The sequence below is a fragment of the Anomalospiza imberbis genome, unplaced genomic scaffold (assembly GCF_031753505.1).
Source record: "Anomalospiza imberbis isolate Cuckoo-Finch-1a 21T00152 unplaced genomic scaffold, ASM3175350v1 scaffold_50, whole genome shotgun sequence".
Taxonomy (NCBI): domain Eukaryota; kingdom Metazoa; phylum Chordata; class Aves; order Passeriformes; family Viduidae; genus Anomalospiza; species Anomalospiza imberbis.
In genome coordinates this window covers 615,062-640,535 of record NW_027100109.1, presented here as the reverse complement: position 1 = coordinate 640,535, position 25,474 = coordinate 615,062, and the positions used below count along the sequence as shown (strand labels likewise).

At 38.5% G+C, this 25,474-nt stretch overlaps 1 protein-coding gene across 1 annotated transcript; it reads right to left on the bottom strand.

Annotated features, from left to right (window-relative positions):
- Positions 1-1,161: 1,161 nt before the first annotated feature.
- On the bottom strand, positions 1,162-25,474 carry LOC137467000 (3'-5' RNA helicase YTHDC2-like). Its single transcript, XM_068178577.1, has 26 exons — positions 25,276-25,474; positions 24,418-24,508; positions 23,851-24,044; positions 22,045-22,244; positions 21,281-21,447; positions 18,739-18,841; positions 17,383-17,539; positions 15,156-15,263; positions 13,910-14,058; positions 13,389-13,524; positions 12,908-13,034; positions 11,872-11,937; positions 10,936-11,114; positions 10,677-10,773; positions 10,514-10,601; positions 10,332-10,412; positions 9,308-9,390; positions 8,336-8,441; positions 8,080-8,199; positions 7,453-7,725; positions 6,826-6,952; positions 6,174-6,379; positions 5,291-5,486; positions 3,602-3,699; positions 1,862-2,151; positions 1,162-1,459 (listed from the first exon to the last, which is right to left on the bottom strand). The coding sequence occupies exons 1-26, from the start codon at positions 25,448-25,450 to the stop codon at positions 1,189-1,191; spliced, it is 3,888 nt and encodes a 1,295-aa protein (XP_068034678.1). The 5' UTR covers positions 25,451-25,474; the 3' UTR covers positions 1,162-1,188.

The following is a 25,474-nucleotide window of genomic DNA, read 5'->3' as shown; positions in this document are numbered from 1 at the left end:
GTTTGTTGTTGCTGGTGTTCAAGAGATCAGTGGTCAGAGTTGTTTGATTTGACATTATTTCAAGTACTGCTTGTAAATGGATGATTCGATTGAGCATATACACTGGGTTGTTCTACTCGGTGATCACCAAATGTCGCTGTCAAGGCGGTCGTGACACAAAGCAGAGACCACACACAGTCACAGATGGCAACTCTTTATTATTGAAAATGGCTGACCTTTTATACACTTTCTAATTGTTTATATTTCTTCTACCTCAACTATTGGCCACAATAAATCAACATAGCACCACTTGTGAAAAGTAACACTGACTTCAGCTAACTTTCTAAAAATACGTTGTCCAGCTGCAAAGTTCTCTCCTTTTCTTTCTTCCAATTCCTCTCTTCTCTCAGTCTTCTTGGTAACAGCCTTGGAGAGAGCTCCTTATCAGCTTCTTCCTGCTTCTCAGCTTCTTTTCGCTCCTTTAGCTGACAGGCCCGCTGTTAGCCCCTTCTGCAGTAATTTGTCCATGAGGGGCAGAAAACAAGTAGAGCAGAACAGGATTAAAAAGTCTAGTGATTAATTAGAATTGGTTTAGGTCTGACACACCTTGAGATGACACCAAAATGAATCATCCTAGAGTGCAGCCTTCAGCCCCACTACTTGTATTTCTACATTCAGGAAACATATTTTCTTCCTTTTACACTGTCTTAATTTAAAAGCTGAAAGATTCAAGAGGAATTACTAAATCCTCCAATGAGTCCATAAAGTTTCCTCTCAATGATCTCTTTAGTGCTACTGCAGTCTACTGTTCAAGTATATAGGGAAAACTGTCACAATAATCTCATTAACAATGTGTGCTTTGTTAAAATAACCATCACAAAAACTCCAATCAGTCATAGAAAGGCAGATAAAACAGAATCAGTATATCAATACTGAAAATCTATTACAGAAACAGAGAAAGGCAGAATCCAAAAACTTCAGAAATGTGCATATAATATAATCATTTAGTTGAAAAAAAAATAATACTCGTTTCTTAGAACAAGTTTTTTTTTTTAATCTAATTTTTTCTACTTTGCATAGCTTTACCTCAGCAGTCCACAGATTATTTTTGCTGTATTGAACTAGTGAAACAAGGATATTTAGTCTAGATTGTAAATTCCAGAAGGAAATATTATGCAGCTGTTATAAATGAAAAGTTAAGTTAGGTTCCTAATTTATCAGTAAAATACCTAACTGCAGAATGATATCAACAAGAAATTCTATTACTTTGGAAGAGCAGGGTGATATGTTAGAGAACTCTACCTTTCCAGACACTGGAGAAGAAGGACTAGCACAGGGGCTGGAATAGCTACTGCTGTCTGCAGGCTTCACTGAGGACTGAGCTGATCTGTCATGTGAGGATCGTTTGGAGAGCAAAATGTCTTTTTCTTTGTACTTCTTTGGCTGGTGGAGTGCAGGAGTAGTAGATTTCACTGAAACCCTAAAAAGGACATACCTTGAGTTTCACAAACAGTCACTGAACATTTTACATCGACCTGTCAGCCTACTGCATGACCACATGTATTACAGCAACTACAAAATCTATTAAACCCTAACTAAAAAACCCATACTGATCATGCACTGCTTTTTAATGCTGCTGTTAAACCTCTTCTGCTACTTCTCAAACATCACAATTCATGGACAATATTCCTGACTGCTCTCTCTAACAGCAGGGCCAGGTATGAAATACTTCTTTATGGGATTAGAAAGCAGCATACAACAGTATAACACTTTTCATCTGTATTTCCACTGTTTCCACCTCCTATTACTAGCAGAAATTTAAGTGAAGCTTGTATACATCAGTTGCAACCTACAGCAAGAGCAGAAGACTTCAACATCTTACTTTTCAGCATGAGAGGACTCAGACAATTCAGTTTCTGTTGAGCTTTTTCTGCTGTTGGTTGACTTCCATGTAGATGTCAAAGGAAGTTCTTCACAAGTCACAGGTCTTGGTCTCTGGCCAATTCCTGAAGGCTGCTGCAGACCTGCAGACTGTTCTTCAGCACTCAGAGCAGCTGTAATTGCTCTTAAAGTTGTTTCATCAGTCTGAGACCATGGCTTAGCAGGAGCTCGCATACGACGCAGGAACAAGCTGTGCCACTTCTGCCTGAATTGCAGCAGCATACCAGCAGCCTGCAATGAGTTCTAATTCTGTTAAACACTGATGAAAATTTTATCACGCAGGTAAGAGGACCCTGTCTTTTTCGTATCAGGCAGCACCTGGCATTCTAATATAAACAGGGTCCACAATGAAAGGCAAGACTAAGGTCTTGGGGAAGGGGAATAATCCATATTTAAACTAAGATATTAATTTGCTTTCTTTTCCTTGGGTGCAAGGTAATTTTTGAAACATTTTGTTTAGCTCTGTACTAAACTTAGCTTTGTATTGTAAAACCACAGACTTTTTTTTCCTTTTTATCTTTCAAGAAAACCCAATCCTTTCACGCTTTATGCCCTTCCTCTCAAATCAGTCTCAACTCATGCACTCTTCAGTCATACTTGAGGGAAAAGAGCTCTAAGTGACATTTTTCTTACAGAGACATCTGCTGAAATGTGATGACTAAATTCAGAAGAGTATAGTCTAATTCCCATGTTATCAGAAATGCTTCCATTAAAATAAATTTTAAAAAAACACTCTTTTGGACATGTCTAGGAGAGACTGTGTTATGATTAGAGCTGGTAAAGCTGTATGTTTCATGACCCATAAACTACCTCCTACCATCGCCACAGTTCCTCAATGACATAAAGACTTCTATTTCAAAGAGGTTTTGAAATTTATCCTTCCAAAATCCGACAGCAACTTTCTTTCAGCAACTCCAGCTTCAAGTCCTCCTTTTTTGATCCAATTTTGTTTATCGTCTCAGAGAAAGAAGAATACAATATGCCAATGTGACTGTTCTCTCAGCTCTTGTTCAGATTTTGGCTATCCCAGCTCATGCTATGGCCTGATGGAGCACCATGCAGGCAGGACAGGAGGCCAGAAGGAGCAGAAGGGCCCTTATGCAGCCACTGTCACCTGCAGCTTGCTGTCCCTTGCAGCCATTATCTTTTGTCTGGCAGTCTCTTCAGAATTTGCTGACTTGTGGAAAGGGACAAAACTGCCAAGCTCAGACCTATAAAACATCATACTGCCCAGAAAGTTTGTGAAGCAGATCCAACAGCATCTGGACTGCTGAGGCTTTCCTGCTCCCTTGTGTAAGAGACAGGAGACCCACACCAAGATGGAGGAAGAGGGATGAGCACTCTCACTGTTGACTCAGGTGACCAATTATTTTCTTTCTTTTTGCTCACAGGCAAAAGAATAGAAAGGTATGGGTGATAGGTGATGAAGCATTGCAACTTGGATGTTGAATATACGAATTCACACAACAGACAACTCTGTGCCAAAGGGGATTGAAGCCCTTTAATTCCTGATGAGCTCATGAAATAAAGGTTAAATCACAGAGTACACAGTTTGAGAGACCCAAATGGACCATCACGTTCTTGGAGAAAATTCTGGGCTGCTCAAATGTTACAAAAACATTTTCACATCTTTTTACAATTCCTCTACATTAAGCAAACCCAGGAGTAATTTCTTACTTACTTCAGGGTCCAGTTTGAGATGGAGCCATTCATCCAGCTTTAGCTGTGCAGTTTTGTCCTCCATCTCACTGTCACTGCTATCATTAGATACCCCTCCCCCTGAATTAAAGACAAAAGATGCATTAGCATCTCTGTATTATTTCTACTTACATACAAAAATCCGCATACTACTGTGTTACCAGCAATAATATTTTTCCTTCTAAAATTGACTTTAAAATGTAAACATTTGTAAAACTACCTCTTCTTTTCTGCAAATACACTGAAAAGTCTTTGTTCCAGATAGCAGCAATCAAGTAGCCAGACCTGGTGAAGGTCCTACTATGTAAAAACCTGTACTGATATGATGTGACTCAACTCATGTACCTTCACCAGCATTCACAGGCCACTAACCAACTTTTGCCTAAAGCTGTTTGCAAAACCACACGCAGCTCTATTTCCTAGTAAAACAGCAGATTTAAAGACCTCCTAAGAAAAAATATATATACATAGGGCTATTAATTAGGATTCCTGATTTTTCTAAAATGCAATTCAATCAGCATGAACACTACTCTAAGGTTCACAGTTTAAAAGCAAGACAGGAAAGCTTCAGAAATAAGTTGGACTTTTAGTTTGATTCAAACTATAACAACTACCAGCAGTTATTTTTGCTTCCATTCCAACAGGACTCAATTTAAATGAGAAAAAAAAAAGGAAATTTGTATGTATTCTCTATTAATGAGACAGAGTAAAAATTTAACAGGGTAGAAATCCATTTGGATTTAGGTGAAATGTGCCTCTTTGAGCTACCTAACGTAAGTAAAATATGCTGTTTAGTCTGTAACTGCAGCACTAGCGAAACTGCCCCAGCTAAGGAGAAAGAATGCAAATTTCCAACTAAAGAGATAAGAAAGACTCCTCAGACCTTGAAGCAAACAGCGCAGAGTGACTCAGGAGTTCTCTCTGTACTTTCTGACAAAAACTGAGTACAAGTGTAACTAGCTCTAAGTGTAACGTGAAATCAGAATGAATATGCATGAACCTATTGTGAAATTCTACGAATATGAAAATTAGGTAGAGTAATAAAAAAGGATCAGGAGTTTTCAGGGGCGTGCATGTCCTTTGAAGGGAAAAGATCCCTCACATGCATCCAGTGTGGAAATAAACATACCATGCCTTACAAATCTATCGAAATTGCGGGGTCTTGATTTTTCACCACAATTCATTACTTACAGTTAATAGTACAGTTAACTGACATTAAAAATTATTAACAGAACATATCTTGAAAATGTATGTGTCAGCTAGAAGCAACATGACTTGTTTGCCATATTGATTGTTTCTAAATTATTCCGTTTGAATAATATGGTTCAATGTATCAAATAAAGTAGTCTGTAGAAAAAGAACATACATACTGCACTTCTCAGTACCAGTATGATCATGAGACATTGTGGCTGCATTTTTTCCTTACAAAGTATACTGCAATTTCTGAGACCCTAGAACTGTGTAATTTATGGACTTGAATATGCAAGGAATCCCAAAACCGAGAGATTTCTTACAGAACCGACAAACTCTTCCTGATTAGCTACAGGAATTATGACAGCGCTGTTTTCAGAATCAGCCAATATATGTATTAAATATTACTAAAAAATAAGCTTTCCATGTCACACACTGATGTATACCAAAGAAAACATTCCAAATCCAGACTGCAGTGTACCTCGAAAGGATGAAGATGCCTGCAAGGCATTACTTGGCAGTCTGGCTGGTCCACTGAAGAGACACACGGTGACAGGTGTCACAACAGAGCAGCACCTGATGTTTGCTGTCTTGTGAGCTCTCGTCGTTTCATTATATATAAGCCAGTCTGTAGGGAGGGCCTGGATGGCTGCAGCTTGTCCTTTTGCTGAGGCAATCTGTACAAGAGCAGGTAAGACAAGGCTATTATACCCTCTACCTGTAATTAATATAAATTTGAAAGTATTTCTCATTTTATCCAGAGACATTGTGGATGCCTCAACCTGATAGTGTTCAAGGCCAGGCTGGGTGGGGCTCTGAGCAACCTGGACTAGTGGAAGGTGTCCCTGCCCATGGCAGGGGGTTGAAATGAGATAAGCTTTAAGGTCCCTTCCAAGCCAAACCATTCTGTAATTGTGTATTTTGAGAAATAAATACATGTATAATTAGATACATATAAAAATATACATGCAAATAAAAAAGCATGAGAGAATTCAACCACATTCACAAATTATCCTACCATGATAAAACAAAATATTTTGCTTTAAAAAGAAATGTTAAAAAAAAAGTTTGAGAGAAAAACTTGCTTTTAAGAGTAGGGATCATTGTATCTTTAAAACAATTTTATAACTGGGGACGTTTTTCTGCCATTTTGCCTTGTTCCATCTAGAGAAAGGACTAATTGAAACAATGGAAAATTAATCACGTCCAATTCTATCAGCTGGGTAGAACAGTATTTTCTAAAGCTGTAGTGTAAAATGCCCATAGTGCTTTTAAAGTACTGACAACTAGGAAAAGACATTTCTAAAACACATGATAGATTTTAGGGCCCTTTTTTTTGAACTATGAGATCCAAATGATTTTACCTTTTTATACTGAGACTCAACAAGAACAGAGGTAGGATGAAATTGCACTTTCTGCTCCTTTGCATCAGTCAACTGCAGGCTTTCTCTGTCTACATGCACAAGATTGGGATACATCCCGGCCACTAAGGCAGCTTTAATTACAGCCCAGTTCTCAGAGTTAGCATTAACATCTCTAATATCACCTCCTCCTCTGGCTCTCACAAAACCTGGCAAATGAAAAAGACAAAACAGGGCCATGTTAGCTTGTGTTTGGTTCTCAAAAGGAGCTAGAAACTAATGGTGAAATAAACGACTTATTTGTTGCATTTTTCACCACTGCCAACCTTAACAGCACCAAGAAGAAACCATTACACTGAAATCCTTCCTGATAAGGGGTTTTATACTAACACAGAATATTACTATTTCCTAAAATTTAAAGACATTTCCTATGGAAATGATTTATTAAAACATGAAATGCAGTGGCATGTGAAGATGAGGGTGCTTTCAGTTAGATCAGCCACACTTCCTCATCTACACCATACCCTGCATGAATGTGTGCATGAAGGTGTATTTCAAATTAAGTAAGGAAAATTACAGCAGTAAACATGATTTTGTTACAATTTCTACATGCTTGACTTTAAAACAATGTTAAAATAGTTTCCAATTTCTTTACCTGAGGCTCTAAGTTGGCCAAGCAACTGTGTTCTCATTCCTGCAATGATTTCCATTGTGGCTCGGGACAGGAAGTTCTTTTCACAGAAGGCTCTCTCCCAGCCATCACTGCGTGCCTTCTGCCATGCCTGAAAACATTTTTACATTTGCCTGTTAATTTGAAGGGCTTAAACTAAAACTGCACTTTTTTTTAAAGATTATATTTATGTCAATAAAATAAATGCAAAACCCACTCTAAAAGTTAATGTATCAAACCAGATACTTTTTTCTGTTCAAGAATTAGATTCTCCTTACGTGTTCACTAGAATGATGACTATGTCAAGTTAAAACAATAAATAAAGATCATTACATTAAGATCATGATTTGAAATTCAGTGTAGTAGGATATAAAGAGGCACATTGTTAGAACATTTAGAATTTTATAAGGTTTAAAAATATCAACAAAACATACTATAAAAAGGGTTCCCTCACAAATTTATGAGTCCAATACCCAGGAAAGCCGCTAAGCAAAAAGAAAGTCTTCTCCGAGGACTTAATCACAGTCCACCACTCTACATCCAAGTGGATTGGTACATTTGCATTGCTTGGGTGATGTGCTGTGATTAGTACTCTGTGAAATGAAATACTACCTGGAAAGCCCTGAGCAGGGTCATGTGGTCACTGAACGTCCCAGCAGCAAAACGCTTCTTGCACAGCATGGCTGCACACTTTTGGGAGGCCAGCGTGGGCAGCACAAAAGGGTCTTGGTAGGCAAGAGCACAGGCAATGGTCAGAACAGGATCCAGGCACTTCAGAACTACAGCATACAACACCATTTTACCGAGGTGTGGCTCTACAGATAATTCAGTGAGGTGATAACCAAGCTCAGTGAGATCTTCACAAGGGTCCATGGCATCTATGGTCTGTTTATAAACAAACAAACAAACAAAGGAGAGGGAGACGGGTACAGTGGACAAAATCAAATCAGAGTCAAAGCAGAAAGGATGTGAATACTGGACATTAACTAGATTTGTTTCCAAACATTAAAAAAGCAAGTCAGACTATTAACAGAGACAAGACTTTGAAGCACTCTCTTCCCTCGACATGGAAAAACACATCCCCACACACAAAATGAAAACAGACAATAAACAAAAATTCAAAACATCCTAAAGTAATTAAAACCAGCTTCAGTACAAACTGAAGTCAGTAAGACAGACTGCTATACCACAAATTTGGGATCAAACACAATTACCATCTAAACCTATTCCTTTTCTGACCTTAAGCATACGCACAGCATTTATCACAGTCACAGCAGGCGGAGGATCAGGAGCTTTCATAAGAAAGTCTACAATTGGACAATTAATTGGAGCCAGAATTTTTGTGTACAAACAAATATCCTGCAATGTAAAAGGCAAAACAAAGAAGATTACCAAGATTTGGAAACAACCTCCTAACACATGACTTGTTGCAATTAATAGTATGGTTTGATGACATTATATTTTTTAAAGTTATAATTTCTAACTGAACATGCACCTGAAACGGCATTCTTAGAAGTTCTGGAGATTGAAATTCCAACATATTCTGAAATCGGAGCCTGCTGAAGAGACGAAAGCAGACTCCAGGCTGACAGCGCCCAGCCCTTGAAAGTAAAATAGAGGAAGTTGTGAAAATGAGGATTTCTGTCTAAAAACAAAACCAAAAGCCAACAAACAGACACAGAAACTCAGAATGGAAAAGAAGAGGCAGTACTATGAAGAAAGTGTTGTAAGTCACACGCAAAATGAGAGTTTTCCAATCATGAATAATTTTTGAGAGTGTGGCTATTTTTTACTGTAATTTTAACCCAACACTGAGAAATCTGGAAAAAGAAAAATAAGGCTTATCTAATGTAAAGTGCTGTTAGTTTTTCGCTAACCTAAGACCAGTCCAAATCTCAATCATCCTTTGTTGTAAGGAATCAGTTGCAAACTTTATTGCTTCCCCTCACATCCCCCAAACACAAGTGATGCTTGGAGTAAAAGGTAGAATAAAGATTAAATAACTTGTGAGTGAATGAGAGACAGCAAATTCTGCATACGTGCAGCTTAATGCCAGTATGATTGATTAAACAGGCATTTGTTGCTACATAAACTTCTGAGCCCTCGCCCACAGTGTTGGGAAGAATATAATTATGGCCTGTTAAGTCATGGATAGTTTGGAGAAAGTGAAATAGGCAGTCCCCTGCCCACAGCCAAGATGTGAAAACACCCCATTGGACACTGTGACTGCTGGTGCTACATGGGAGAAAGAGGAAGGAGAACAAGTTAATGGGGGGAAAACAACCCAGACCTTTTGGAAATGCCTGAGCATCACTTTTCTACAACTTGGGAAATTCTTCCAAGGAAATACATACTGACCCTACACACTGGACTAGGCTAGAAATAGTTACTATGTTGTGTGCTTTTTTCTAAACGTAAAGGACTGTGGATTTCTGCAAAATGGAAACTGGTATGAGGCATTTATTACCTGCCTTTTCTCTGGACAGCACTGGCTTTTGAAATCCACCCCATTTTTAGCATTGTAACACGACTCAGTGCATCAAAAGACTTCTAGAAAAACAAATTAATATAAAATGAAAACTCAAAAAGGTACATGAAATAAAAGTTACTAGTTGTTTAGATTACCAACGGAAGTTTTCTAAAAAGTATGAAACAGTAATATATACAGCAGCTTCTGCAACAAAGGTACCTTCTCAGTTTTAGTGAATTTATGATGGTATCGCCTTTGTAGTATCTTAATGCTCCACAGGTTTTGAAATTCAATGTTTTCTAGTCAATAGGTAATTGCAAGTCAGTAAAAGGTATGTTAAATCTGTGTTCTGAGATATCACAAAGCAAGTAAAAATACATTATTATACCAAATAAAGTTTTTCTTTTTATCTCACTTGGAAATTATCTACTTATTTTCTTAGACTGATGTGAAATTACAAAAAAAAAAGTTTGTTTTATGAGAACTTCAGAAATTTGGTGTGCATATCGCCTCTGAAATCCAGTTTCATTTTCAAAGCCGCACACGAGGTCTCAAATTGCCTCATTATGTGTTCTCAGTTTTCTTGAACAAGTAATTAGAAATGGGCACTGAACACACCAAAAAAACTGCTTAAGAACTTATTGGATTATTTTTGGACTTGATACAATAGTAGAACAAAAGGAACTCCCAGTGCTCTCTAAGTCTCAGGAAGGTGGTGGTCTAAACTGAGGACTTGTTTTAAAAATCCAACAGAAATACTAAATTGAGAAAGAGAAAGATCCATTAATACATCAACCTAGATTAACTTTTACAAGGTTTTTTAGACAGCTAGCTATTTACAGTATTGTCTTAAAACAAATGGATGTTGAAACTTTTCAGCGAGGACTGTTGCCTGACAGGCACTTTGCTCTTAGTAAAAGCTTTTTTTCACTTTACTGTAAAGTAAAAACAAAAAAAGTTCTCCAAAATTTATGCACTGTGTGTTTTAGAATCGTACCAGGAAAATTTAAGCCAGTCATACCTCTTTCACCTTGCCTGAGTCAATGACAAACACCACATCATTGACTGTTATGCTGGTTTCTGCAATATTAGTAGAAAGAATCTGCAAAGAAAAAAAAACCCAAACCACCAAAATTATAGTAACTGTAAAAGCAACGGCAAAATAGAACATTGTAGCCTCAGGCAAAGTCCTCTAATACTTGCAATTTTGCGGATGCCAAAAGGTGGAGTTTCAAGCACTTTCTTCTGATCCAAAGTCTGCAAACTTGAATGAAGCATGAAAACTTGATATCTAATGTAAGACAAAATGAACATTTTAAGGATCCTAAAAGAAGCAATGAAAAGCCACAGTAACTAAAGGTTTTACCTGTCAGCATTATCAGCAAATCTCTTGTCATCCAAAAGAATGCGGTCCCTCAGGCTCATTATCTCATCATACCCAGGAAGAAATATTAAGATTGCTCCTAAAAAGGAAGTGGGTTTGCAAAGTTAAACAGAAAATTCAAATACATGTCGACATGTCGATTAGCACTCAGAAGGTTTTAACGTTTGGGGATTGCTGAAAAAAGAGCACGATTCATTCATCAGAAGCTGAAGCCACAACAACTGGTTAGGCATTTACCTACCTGCATCAGAACTATGACAGATGCTGTGAAGTAAGTGCATTATCAGATCCAGATCCACTTTTTCATCATCAAAACTGTGATGATAAGCTGTCAGTAGTTCTCTGTCCTCTGCACTAAGGTCACTACCACTATTTTGGACCAGGGAACTTTCATCCAGATTTCCAAATTCGAATGAAGCGCTGTAACAGAAAAATACACCAGAGTCAAGGCTGCCCCTTCAGGTTTGCATTGAGCCATCAACTCAAACTTAGACCAAGACCAACATGACTATTGGTCTTGAATTCTAATGTTTAAGTATAGCAGAAGGGAATCACCATACTATTGCTGTTCACTGATTTCAATGTTAACCCAACAAAGGATGCCACTTCATTTATTAGTGTTAACTTTAGTTTTCTTCAACTTCATTGAAACACAACCATAAGCAAATGAAAGTGTAAAGATACTTCTCGTTTATCCGTTCAAGGAAAACTATTTAAGAGATATGTATTCTCCAAAAATTTCCCACTAGCAGAAACTACACTAAGAGAAATTATAATACATATAATCTTTAGAAAACACTACCTCAACTATGATAACTGTAAGTTAATCAGAAAATCATTTGTGAATGGCCTAGTGTACACATTACTTCTGTAAATTTTCTTTAATATGCTTATTGCATATAAAAATATACAGATAAAAACACATGACAGATTTGATTCCAAAGTAAGCATGTGAAAATGGTACATAGTATAGAATTAGTGCAAACATAAATAAAAAGATACTGAGTACAAACTATTTTGGTTTTGAAATATTCCTATTCGTAAAAAAAAAGTATTGCTATTCAGTCCAGATTTTACAGCATGAAAAGCTAAAACCTGTTCTGATTAAAAGAACACAAACCTCAAATTCCCCATCACTATCATATACAACTCGTTCTGCAAAACAGTTACAGCTTACCTGTAGGATTCCAACAGATCGACAACCTCTGTCTGTCCAAAGTGCCTAGCCCAGTCCACAGCCATCCTGAAAGAGTTGCACATGTATTTTTATTATATTTTTCACTTCAAAAGATGAGTATGAAGAGCACATCAGGCGAGGTAATTGACACCAGACTTTTGTACCCATTTCTGTATTGTTATCAGTACCGTTATTGCTGGATCTTCAACTTCCCATTTGAAATAGGTGTTAACAGCTATCTGACTTTTAGGTAACTACAGCTCTTTACCACAAAAGAATGTCACTTTTACACAGGAGCACCTGCAAACATGCACGAGGAAATGAGGAGGAAGGAGGTGCCATTGCTTTCAAAAGCCCACAACAACGTGCATAGATCAGACCTGCCTGTTTGCAGTACCTTTTAAGTCATCTCCAAAAGTCACACCCCAGGCGTAACATTCAGCTATTGCATGCCTTTCAGAAGCTGTCCTCCTCAAAATGCAGTTCACTGTTTTACCTTTAAACTGCATTTCTTCCCAAGTTTTTCAAATGTTAGTACCAAATATCAGACCCCTGCAATCCTGATTCTTATCATGCCATACGACAATTATTTACTGTCCTTCCCTGTTTAGATGAAGACATACTCCATGACCACAAAACTTGAGTTTTTCCAGATTCACAAATATTTTTACATGCTACAACATATTTAGAAACATCACAGAAAGATCTTCTGATATAGGTAACTCCATGAAAATAAGAATTGAGAAACATTTTGGTCCAATTCAGTAGATTACAGTTGTCCTGCTAACCAGTATCTTAAAAAAGACCTACTGAAGCAAAGTTTATAGCTCATAATCAAGACCATGTAATTAAGAATTTGATTTAGAATTTACAGAAAACAATGTGATTAAAAGGAGTTAGAAACTGTTGAGGCTGTCAAAATCTATAGTTCTTACAGCAGTGTGATAAGTTAGCAAATTAATTTAGATGTTAAAGAATTTTCTTTCTCTCTTCTATATTGACAAATAAATCTGTCTTTTGGTTTCTCTGTTTTTACCAGCCATTAGGTGATTTGCAGTGGATACTTGCTCCCATGCTGATCAACTGTTCTACTTGACTCAAAAAGCCTCTTCCTGAAGAAATCATCAGAGCAGTCACACCAGTTTCACTGTGCCTATAATCAACTGAGAAGTAAAAAAAAAAAATCCAGCAAACCCAATAAAAATGTTATTTCTTCATCTAAATATAGTACAAATATTGCTTTCAAATTCCAGCCCAAAGAGAATTTGTTTCCTCACTTTATATGTGCAGTCAGTTCATGTGAATTCCACACTGTTTTAGAAACACACTTGTCAATACATCAAAACAACAACAACTACTAACTAAACAACTTATTAATTCTGCTAGCCCTATCCATTTTTTCAGTAGGCATCAGAATGCAAAGGTAACAACATTTGAAACTGGAGATAAAAGTAGCCATAAAAATCAAAGTAAATTTGAGGGGTTTTTTTTCTTATGTAATAGTACAAGAAACTTACCACTGACATTTTCAGTGAAAATAAGATTTAACACCTGAGCAAATGAATCAGTATCTTTATGCAACCAGATGTCAGAAAGACAGGAATCCATTTCTTTTACTCTCCACCTTTCAAGGCAATTCACATCTTTTTCAGTCTGAAGATAAAAAACAATACTGAAAAATTAATCTCTTCCAAGAGCTGTCTTTATTCTCATACATTACCCACAAAGAATTTGAATGGTTATTTTTCCCAGCAGCAACCAGAAATCCAGCACTCAGGTATCAGTTAACGCATTGATTTTGTCATATGCAAGTACTAAAGTAATGGCAGTGGAGCCATTTGATCTGAGGAAAAGCTGGGTACAACCACCCTAACTGAAGAGCACACTTCAGCAAGAGCAGTTCATCCTAATCAAGTAATCTTTAAAATATGTTAATATCCTGAAAGCCTCTACAGAACTACCTTTAGAAAACAGATTTTAAATGGCTAGTAATACAACACAAATATGAATGTCTCTTCCAACAAAAGAAAAATCTTACCAGTTGATTAAATACTGTGCAACCACCATCATCCAACCATTCACACTTCTCATTTGCCCTTGGAACCGATTTTTGTCTCTGATATGTCCCTTTGTTACTGTTACCTTGAGCTGAACACCACTCAGCAAGCGTGTTCTTCTGTTTCTCTTCTAGAATGCAAAATATTCCCCAAGAAAGTTTTAGAGTCATCTTTATTATCCATTGTTTTGTACTAAAAAAGACAGTTACAGCAGGTCCAAGTTTTACCTATTCAACCTCTTTTATTTAATCTAGAATGCTACTACCAGTCCAACGTAAATGACATGTTTAAGAGTACCCAAAGTGCACCACTGCAAACAAGGGCTATAAGAACGAGGTAAAACCCACCACTTTGGTGTTTAACCCCCCAAGCCTCCATTATTCCAAACTACTGCATTTAAAGGGTCTTCCTTGAGTAATCACCTTCCACACAATCTCAGCCCAGATCTTCTTCCAGAAATGGAATGCTGAAGACAAGTGATACAGTCCCTGCATGTAACAACTTATTTTTGTACACAAGTGGAAGAAACATTAGAAAACACCAGTGTCTTAACTGAACTTTTCTGTCCCCAGTGATCAGAGATGAGCACTGTGATAAATATCCTGTTAAGATTGCACGTTATAGCTTTGGGGTTTGCATTTTTCTTTTAATTTTTCTTTAAATAATCTCTGGGATCATTACTTTCAGGTGCCAGGAAAACTTCTGAAGCAGTATCTACTTAATCAACTGAAAACCAATGATGTTTAGCTCAAGAGTGTTAACACTTACAAAAAATACATCCATGCCTGAAGAAAGCAGTGAAAAATGTTACTAAAGGGAACAACTTGTCCATTTTGTGCAAGATGTACAAAATCCTGCCTGCTTTAATAGCTGCACTTTAATTTGAACCCAAAGGTACAGAGCATCCTATGCTTCTTTAGTATTCATGTGGGCAGAGCCCCCAGTAATATATAACTCTACAGCATAATAATTAGAAAACAGATTACATTTATCAACTGAAAGATAAAAGAAAGCAACCACTGAATAAAGGTGATCTTTTCTTCTTTAACTGCATAAACTATTTCAGTAATGTAAATCCTGAGAGCTTAAAGATACTTCATGTCATCTAATCACATCTCATTTAATCTCCTGACTTTGGAATTTTAGCAGAAAATAATCCTGTTAATTGTTTGTTCAATCAATCAGTGATTCTCATTGCCAGCCCTTACAATTAACAAGTCCACCCACCTTGCTGCTTTTCTTCTTTGTACTTCACCATCTCTTTGTTTGTATACCCAGTGCTTCGTAAAATGTCCTCCAGAAACATCTCTTTAACTTCAAAAGGTCTCCCTTGGACTAAAATAGAAAAAATCCATATAACATTAGCTGAAGCCACTAGCTTCAGTTACAGCATTCATTTTTTCAAAAACAATCTTCACTGGAGTTTATTTTTCTCAAAATTATACAAAACAAAACATTTCCAAAGTTAAATGCCACCTTGTTTCTCCTCAACCTCCTCAATTTTATCAAGTGTTATAGCAAGAGATGTTCATAAGATTGACAGTTATTAACTATAATTTTTTTAAATGAGAAAAAGAAAACAGCCATTTTTGTTTCAGGTTACAAACAAGAACTCGCCATGTAAGTCTGCCACCTGGATTTTAAATTTAATTAATAAGCAATTAATACAGCTTTTTGCTAGGTTCCACATGGATCAGTACAAAGATGTACTGATCTACTTTCTTTTCATGAGAAGCATGTGAGAAGACAGACTTATCTCCGTGTCCTCAACTAATTCAGCAAAGCTTTCTTTACTGAATACTTCTTGACCGATGAGACATCCCAGTGGCCTTTACCTTCTAGTAATTTATCCTGATTTCTTTTTCAACATGACTATTTTCTAGACCTTATCTGTGAACATTAAAGGATGCTTTTTGCATGAAGAATTAAAATCTCTGCATTTTGATTTCTTGTCCCTTAAACTGACTATAGATCACTCAGGATTTTCCTTCAGAGAGAACAATCCACAATTCACATACTTTTAGAAGCTGTCAAAGAGGAAGCCTTCCAGCACTGATCACAAACTCTGTGTACTACAGCAATTCACAGCTACAAAATGTTGGTTTCCGTGGTCAGGAGGAGAATCAAACCTTTTACATTACATTAACAGACAAAGATGCTTCTTTTAGTTCTTAAATTCTCAAAAAAAAAAAAAAAAGGGAAAAAACCATCTTTTCAATTGTTATTGGCCCGTTACATAACCAGCACAAGCACTGTGGTCAACTGGAGAGACTGCCATTGGAATTTCCAACACAAATTGACCGATCGGAAAGAACAGGAAGTTGCAAAAAGAGTAAACTGGAAAGCCACATAACAATCACAACTGAGGCTCTCGCTTGCAAAGAAAATTCAGAGAACATGAAATCATGTGTAATTTCCAGATTCCTGTCTCCAACAAGTTGCAAGCCTTATTTTACTAGGCAGAAATTCAAAACTGGGAACTAGAAATAAACACTTCCATCTGCAAAAAAAGAAAGGAAAAAGAGGTTTCCTTCTCACAAACATTTGCTAAAATGAACCAGCAAGCAATCCTGTTTCCTAAAACTGTTGAGATTAAAAACAAAAAAGGCTGACATGCAGAGAGTCTACCTGATTGTCAAATAAAGCATTTATCTTAAAAGCTACTTTTCAAAACACATTCAACTTGGACATTATTGTTGAAAAAGTAAGAGGATTGCAAGGTGCCAGAGAAGGTCGCCCATGCAGAAAACCTGCAAGCCAGGAGCATGGGGAAAAAAACACAAACCCACAAAAACCCCCCATCTCCCACGCATTTATATGTTGCCTCTACTAAAGATCAGTCACATGAAATTAAAACAGCAATAATGGTAACTTTTCTTTGCATTTGAGAGCAATCTAACCGCAGGTAACTGAGTCTGAACACAAACTAAGAGAAAATAGATGCCATTTCTGAATATTTACCTAGATGAACAGCTACAGATTTTCTTTAAATCGAAGAATCGTGTGATTCTTTTTTCCTGTGAAACCCGATCTGCCTGAGCCTGTATTTCTGAACTGAACAGGTACAGTTATCTGTGTTTCATCCAGTAACCAGTAACAACCTTCACAAAGCCTGAAGAGTGAGATTCTACTGGAATATATTGATATATATCACTCTCATGTAGCTCCTAAGTCCTGTATCAGCATGAAGATAGCACTTCAATAACCTTCCTACTTCTTCAATTAATGGTGGAGGAGGGCAGGATGTACCTGCATTTACAGAACTCCCAGTGACTAAAACACTTCACTCTGAATGAGGTACAAATAGTCAAGAAACAAGAAACCTGAATACACGAAGAACAAGGATTCCTGTAACTCTCAGTGCCTTCACTCAGAATAGTTTTCTCCAGTTTAGTAAGATCAGTGAGTCTCAGGGCAAGTATACTCAGATTTAAGAGATAAGATCAAGACTTACTATGTATTACTGGGCAGCTTCCAAAATACCTAATAAAGAGATTTGTATCTAGAGCAGCACTAGAAAGAATTAATTTTAAATTATTCTGGTTTTGCAGCACATCTCTCAGTTTTATTAGCAAGAAGTCGCTGAACCTATCCCTCTCATGTACTTCATCCTGTAACAAAAGGAAAAAAAAAGAGAATAAAAACCATCACAGATTCAGGATCACAACTTCTGACAAAAAAAAAACTTTTCTAAAACAAATAATTTTATGATGATTTGGTGGCACATTACAGAGGCCTTAAAATGTGTAAGTCTAATTTAAGTAATAGGATTTTTTTTTTAATTATCCATAAGCAAAAGAAGTACTTCAAAAACTTTTTATCAGCGCTGAAAGCATTGTAATGCTGAAGCTGTACGCACCTTAACTTTAGAGGCTAAAGTGAATATCTGAAACCTCTCTGATTTTGTATTTGAAGCCAAATTTCAAGAAAACTCCACAAACCACAAATCCTACAAATCTTATTTTCATAAATTCTCACTTCACCACTGATGAGCATTTAAAGAAATGTATGACACCACATAATCAGAAAAACAGACAGATTGCTTAGACAAGTCATACACAAAGCTTATAAATTAAGGCACATAACTGATGATTCATCTTTGTCATTCTTCTGTTTTGATTTGTCTTATGAATGAAGGAAACAAGGACTCAAAATACAAGGTTTGTAGGCTGACATCAAGAATGTACAGATCATTCTCAAGCCTTTTTAACTTTGATAAACAGGCAGGCACCTAAACTTACCTTTTAATCTTTAGGACTTAAATCTTGCCATAAACATTCTAATTCCCCTTACTTATTAAATTCCACAATAGGAATATTAACATACTCATAAATGAACACATCTGAATAATTTGCTAGCCATTAGATTCCACATTATCTTGAAAACTCTGGGCAAACAAATGGACTGAAAACTTGGTATTGCTAAAGCTAATGGTAACAGAAATTCTGACACGATTACATTGAACCACATCAATGTAAGCCTCCCCTAAGGATATTCTGCTAACAGGGGAAGTTCAGAAAAATTTACACTTTCATCCTTCTCCACTCCTCCTGATTCCACAATTAATCATTGTCATGAAAATAAAATAAGACATTTTTACAGGAAAATACACAAACACATAGAAAACCACCAAAATCCGCAAAACACGCATGCTGCTCTAAGGACTCAGAAAGTCTTTAAAGTTGATTCAGCTTCTACCAAACAAAAACACCTAAAGTGCTCAGCAAATCTAAATAAAACAAATGAGGACCTCATTTTCCAGGGCAATACATATTGCTCCACCCCACATGAAAGACCACAGGATGCTCACCACAATAACATGGGTCACAGTGGAGAAGGTGCTGTCTCCTGCCATCAGCGTGCCAAGGAGCATGTCATTAGTGCAGAATGTTACCAGTGTCTTTGGAGAAACCCTATGGAACACACACAGAGACAACTCAGGGGGTTTGCACCATTTAAAGGCAGCTAGCTTTCCATGGATCAAAAATTAAAGCAGCTGCTGACCAGAAGAGGAATTACAGTTTTTTCTTCAAAAGACTCCTGCACACCACTTGTTTTTAAACTATGCCTTTTCCCAGACATTTCCTAACAATTTGTAGTACTTGCACCCCAAAACTTTGGACAACGGATTAAATGAAAAAATAAGATTCAAATTTTAATAAATGAGGAAGTAAAAGAGAATCGTGAAGAAACTCTGCATGTCATTCAATTTACTAGAAAATTCCATGTGGAAAACCAGGTTCCAATTCCTCAGCCTATGCTTGGATATAGCCTTTGTATTTGTCTACACACGGTGGGATGAGCCTGCCTGATGCCAGGTGCCTACCCAAGCCACTCTATCTGTCCTCTCCGTGGGCAGGGGAGAGGAAACACAACAAAAGACTCACAGGCTCAAGAGAAGGACAAGGAGAACGTGGGTCTCTCCCATGGGCGACAGTCCTCCATGAGCTTCTCCAAAATGAGTCCTTCCCATGGGCTGCAGTTCTCCATGAACTGCTGCAGCATGGGTCCCTTTCCACAGGGTGCAGTGCTTCAGGAACAGCTTGCTCAAGTGTGGGACCCCCCAAGGGTCACAAGCCTGACAGCAAACCTGCTTCTGTGTGGCCTCCCTCCACGGAGCCACAGGCTCTGCCAGGAGCCTGTTTCAGAACGGACTTCCCAGAGGATCACAGCCTCCTTCAAGCATCCACCTGCACCAACGCAGAATCCTTCACAGGAGGATCCCTCCTGCACCATGGGCCTCCATGGCCTGCCGGGCCACAGCTGCCTCACCATGGGCTGCACCATGGGCTGGTCTGGCACCTGGAGAACCTCTTCCCCTCCTGCACTGACCTTCCTGTCTGCAGAGCTGCTTCTCTCACATGCTCTCACTGCTCTTCTTGAACTACTGCCTCTGTTGTGCAGGTTTTCCTCTCCCGTTCCCCACTGTCCCAGAGGCACTACCACCATCACAGATGGGCTCAGCCTCGGCCAGAGGCAGCTCTTGGCTGGCACTGGCTCTGTCACACACAGGAGAGGCTTCTGGCACCTCCTCACAGAAGCCTCCCCACAGCTCCCAAAGCCTTGCCTTGAGGACACAAAACATTACAGCTGACTAAATCACAAAATCATCTGCTCGATCCTCTGGTTCTTCAGGAGGTCAAAATACTGAAATGTTACAGTTCTATACCTGGGGCAGAGTTAGCTGTTCCAATAAAAGCAGCAATTGTCACTGCTCTCTCTGGTACTGTCATCCTAAAGGAGCTGAAAAGTTCCTTTGTACTGTACTCTACAGCTCTTCTCTGGAAGACAGTTAAGAAACTTTAAAAATTATATTTCTGTGTTACTATAAACACCTCTAAACATCTCCACTCCAGAATATTTTTGTCCACAGGTCAAAATATTGTTATCTCCCCCTTTTAGGGTTTCTCTGGAGTAATTGTATTGATTCTTCTCAAGCAGGATTTTCTCCACTGCTTCCAGTAATGCTTCCATTTTCACTTGACTTTGCTCTTCTTCTGCCAGCATAGTACTTCCATATATTAATCACCCAGTTTATTTGTGATACATCTTCACTAGCTCTTCTAATCTCTTAATATCCTTGTGAGCTTTCATACACACATTTGAATTCTTCTTGTGGCTTTGTTGTTCGAGCACATTCATTTTCATCAGCTATGTGTCGTCTTCGTTCACTCAAGCAACACAACCTTTTGCCATCTTCTGGTCACTCATATCCCAACTGCTGCCCCTTCCCTGAAATGTCATTGGCTACACAGTGCAAAGATGTAAAAACTGCACACAATCCATTCATGCGCTGCTTTACAGACAAATTCATCAAGTGATACTGAAATGTCCACTTTTACACTTCATGTTTTAAACACAGAAGCTGAAGAAGAGTAAATTTAGCCCAAACTAGACTGATAAATAATGCTCAGCTTCATCAGTCACTTTCCAATTTTGTTGTTTTCCCTTTTATGACTCCTATGTCATATGTTACAGCATGCCGGTGTTCACACCTACCTTCAAAGCTTGCAGAACTTTCGGATGTTGAAAGTAGAGAAAAAAAAAAAAAAAAAAAGGAAAAAAAAAAGAAAGTGTAGACTTGATCTGAAAATCAGACAAGGATTTCCATGCATACACTCTGCAGAAGCAGTCAACAGAAAATACCTGAGATTCAGTGCTATAAGACAACCTACCACATGAAAATTCCAAAACACAGGAAGAAAGCCATCCTTTTCACTCTTACGTATTCCTCACCTGCAGTAACATATCCCACCTGTAAGGCTGCAACCCAAACATACTGCAGTTTACACATACACAAGATTCACAAGACCAACACAAGATCAACTGACACTCAGAAATACCATTAGTACCTGCTTTCTAACTGGATCTGGTAACCAATTGTCTGGCCAATCTTCTCTCTTCTTTCTGCTGCCACTCTTTCAGCCACAGCAACAGCTGCTAAACGTCTCATCTGAGTACAGAGCACACGACAGGGAGTTCCATTCTTGTAGCAGTCATCAAGGATAAATTGAGGGATCTGTAAAGAAGTGGTTCAAATTTACTCTTTGAGAAAGTCACAGCCTTGTTAGCACAAGTTAAACAATTTAACTGCATCTCAGAATTACACATTGCAAAATACTTTTCATTAGATTATCATGGCATACATACCTGAACCAGCGGAAAATAAATTTCTAAGTATAACCTATTTGGGTTTTTTTTAAAGAAAAAACTTGCAGTGCCTCCCACCTGCTTCAGAGAAATCTAAAAAAAAAAGTCCTGTAGATAATCTCTCATTTTAACACAAAAAATACTCGGGGTACTAAGAACAGAACTAGCCTTAGAAGAAAAAGGGCTATACAAACATCACAGATACTTTTTCTTCAATATTTTGTATTATTTTAATGAAAAAATTGTATCTACCAGAAAATTGTGAGGAATCATTTATGCTTTTAGTACCTATCTACTGGCTTAGTGTTTCAAAAGCAAGAAAGTGAATTGGAACAAGATTTTCAATCATACAGGAAAAGAAAAGCCTTAAAATAGCATAAAAATATCCCATATCACAAATGTTACACAATTAGCATTAGTTTAGAATAAATACTGTTATCTTTTTTATTTCATTGTAGAAACATACTTGCGTGGTTTTTCCTGATCCAGTCTCTCCTATAATCAAAACAATTTTATTGTCCTTTATTATTTGGACAATTTCTTCCTGTTTTTCAAGAACTGGTAGTGACTGCCTGAAGGAATCAAACTCTGATTCCCCCCTTTTCACTGGCACCTGGGGGACACCATCACTAAGTCGAAAACTTATCTTGTTTACTTCTTTGTTTTCTGTGAAGACAAGTTAAAAGGTTATTTATGCAGATTCAGAGGAAGGTCACAAAAACACTGCTCAAAAATTGTACTGAAAAATTAACACTGCTGACTTTTTATGCATCCCTGTGGGTAGAGTGACAAGCACATCACACATTTAGAAGTCATATTTATAGCAACATGTCCTGCTGCAGTGCTTGAAATAGGCATTTTTCAAAACAGTTATTACTTTCATAGGTATTTTGAACAAAACCAGACTCTTCCAGAGCATTGCTCCAAGTCAAAAAAGCCTACAAAGAACAAAAGGAGAAACAGAAACCAAACCAGAGAAAACCAGCCTGGTGTATTTTGGTGGCCTTTGTATCTGTGCCCACATTTCACACCTGCAGTTCTCCCTAGAAACACACACTCACATAGTTAAACCTTGAAGCTATTCCACACCTTTGCCTGAAATCATACTAATGCAAGCATGCTATATCAAGAATCCTGGCCCCCACACAGCAGTGTGACGTGTTAGAAAGCAGTGCAGAAGTAGCCAAAAAAGGGGCACATCTTCTGAGGGAGCTACTTCACATCCATCATTGCAAGTGCTACTCTGTAATTCCTTCCGAATTATTTTCCAGAAGAATGAAAAGCTTGCTGTAAACTCAGTTATACATATTTAATGTCATTAATAGATTCATACACTAAATTTCAAGCTCTGTTGTACCAAGACAAACACAGACTAAGAGATCGGGAGAACTAAAAATACATTCTTGAGATGCAGAGAAAGGCAACTATTGGACTGTTCATGAACTTATCCTTACATTCCTAAGACATTGCCTTTCAGTACTTTCATTATAGCTTCCCTCTATTCATTAAACAATCCTATAAAACAACTGAAACACTTGAAAATAACAGAAAAGGAAGCACTTCAAGAACAGACTCCATGTATCAGAACCATGCAATTAAACAAGGTATATTGACACAAGTGTTTTCTGCTCACTACACCCATCTCTGCACACAGAAACACAGTGTAACTTCCACTTGTAGCTGATAAAGCAATAATCTAGATTAAAGCCTTGCTTTTGAAAAAAAAACCCAACATTTTATCAGAAGTTTGTCTTTCAGTGAACTCTTCCATATTCAAGAAATCAAGAAGTCTGGACAGTAGTCTCTTAAGGAACAAATATATTTTTTTGTAGAGATAAAGAAATAAAAATTAAAATTCTTTATCAAGGACATTAATTTCTATAAACAGAACAGACAATATTATTTTCTCATACAGGTGTTCTTACGGCATCAGGGTAACATTGACTCTTCAATCCCACCTCATAGTACTTGTATGAAGCCACATTTCAAAATGTGCTTCCAAAAAGATTTGGCTGGAACTGGCTCAAAGATTCTAAATTAACACAACACAAGGTGGACATCACAATGTGCATGATATGACTTCCCAATTCCTCACAGCACCAGTTATAAAAGACCTTAAAAGTAAGGAAAATGAATGCGTTTGTTTGAAGGTGTTTGTTAGGACATGAGAGGGGACAGAACAGAAGGAGGTTTGTTTTGTCACTGGGTTGCAGGTGGTTTTTTCAAGTGGTGTCGATGGACAAGTCCAAATCAGAACACAGGCCGAACATACCAGATTCAACAGCACAGGCATTTCCTTGATCTGTCCTCGGCAGGAGTTCCGTGCTTTCCTTATTTGTGACAGGAAAGCGCTGAATTAGACTCCAAATGGTGTGTTTCGTATAGAGAGCCAAGTCACAAGTCATGACTGCGCGTGCCTCTGATGCATCCTTCTTCCTTACAGTGAGGTACCGATTGGCTCCTTTTCTGCCGGGGGGAGAAGTAAACATATTTTAGGAAAAAGGAACATACTCTAGGTTGACTTTTATCTGTCAAGGTATGAGACACTATGCAAAATATTTGGGAAAAAAACAGAAATCGCAGAGAGAAGCGTTTTTAATGGAGCCATTAAATCCACAAAGTATAAAAGCAAGCTGTCCCAAAACACATCACAAGTTTTTCCAAACATGCGTACAGCAATGAACAAAGATGCTCATTTCTGTAGCTACTTTTACACTTTTTTCTCTAATACTATTCCTTGCAACACAGTTGACTATGTTGAAAACATCAATCAGGTTATCATTAGCCTTGAAATACTATTTGTGTGCACCAAAAAACTGAAAATTGTACCCCGACTCACCCTTTGCTTATAGATACCAGTCCAAGAGACTGACAGAGCCGGTGAACAAATGCTCTTTCAGCACTAGTGAAACTAGAAGGAAATTCCATCTCTAGAATGATAAATAATATTGAGAAAACAGTAATGATGCAACAGGCAGTAATCTTGACATCTCAATGTTACAGAACCACAGAATTGCTAGGATTGGAAGGGCGACCACCCACTGCAACCCCCCTGCAGGGGGGTCACCTGGAGCAGGTGACAGAGGAACACATCCAGGGCTTGGGATGTCTCCAGAGGGGGAAACTCAATGCTTTCCCTGGGCAGCAGTTTCAGTGCTCTGCTGCTCTCAAAGGAAAGAAATTCTCCCTCATGTTCAGGTGGAGCTTCTTGTGTTTTAATTTATGGCCTTTGCTCCTCATCCTGTCACCAAAAAGTTTGCACCGCCTTCCTGGGACTCATCTTGAAGATATTCAGATGCATTAGTGAGATCCCCTCTCAGTCTCCTCTAGGCTTAAAAGGACCAACTCCCACACCTCTCCTGCTAAGAGATGCTCCAGACATCTCATCTCATCTCATCTCATCTCATCTCATCTCATCTCATCTCATCTCATCTCATCTCATCTCATCTCATCTCATCTCATCTCATCTCACCTCACCTCACCTCACCTCACCTCACCTCACCTCACCTCACCTCATCTCTCTGCCGGACCCCCTGCAGTAGCTCCCTGTCCCGGTGCTGGGGAGCCCGGAGCTGGACACAGCACCCCAGCTGCGCCTCACTAGGGCCGGGCAGAGGGGCAGGATCCCCTCCCTGACCCGCTGCCAGCGCCCTCACAACACCCGCAGGCCGTGCCCGGGCCGGGCTGTTCCGCGTACCCGCCTCGTCCCCGCTCTGGAACCGCTCCAGGGCGAGCTGCACCGCCATTTTCACCTCCTCGTCCACGCCGACCACCCTGACGACCCCGGCCCGGGCGCCCATCGCGGCGCCGGCAACCCAGTCCCCCGCAGCCTCGCCGGGCTCCCGCCGCGGGACCCGCCTGTGTCGCCACATGGCCCCGACACGGCCCCGACACCG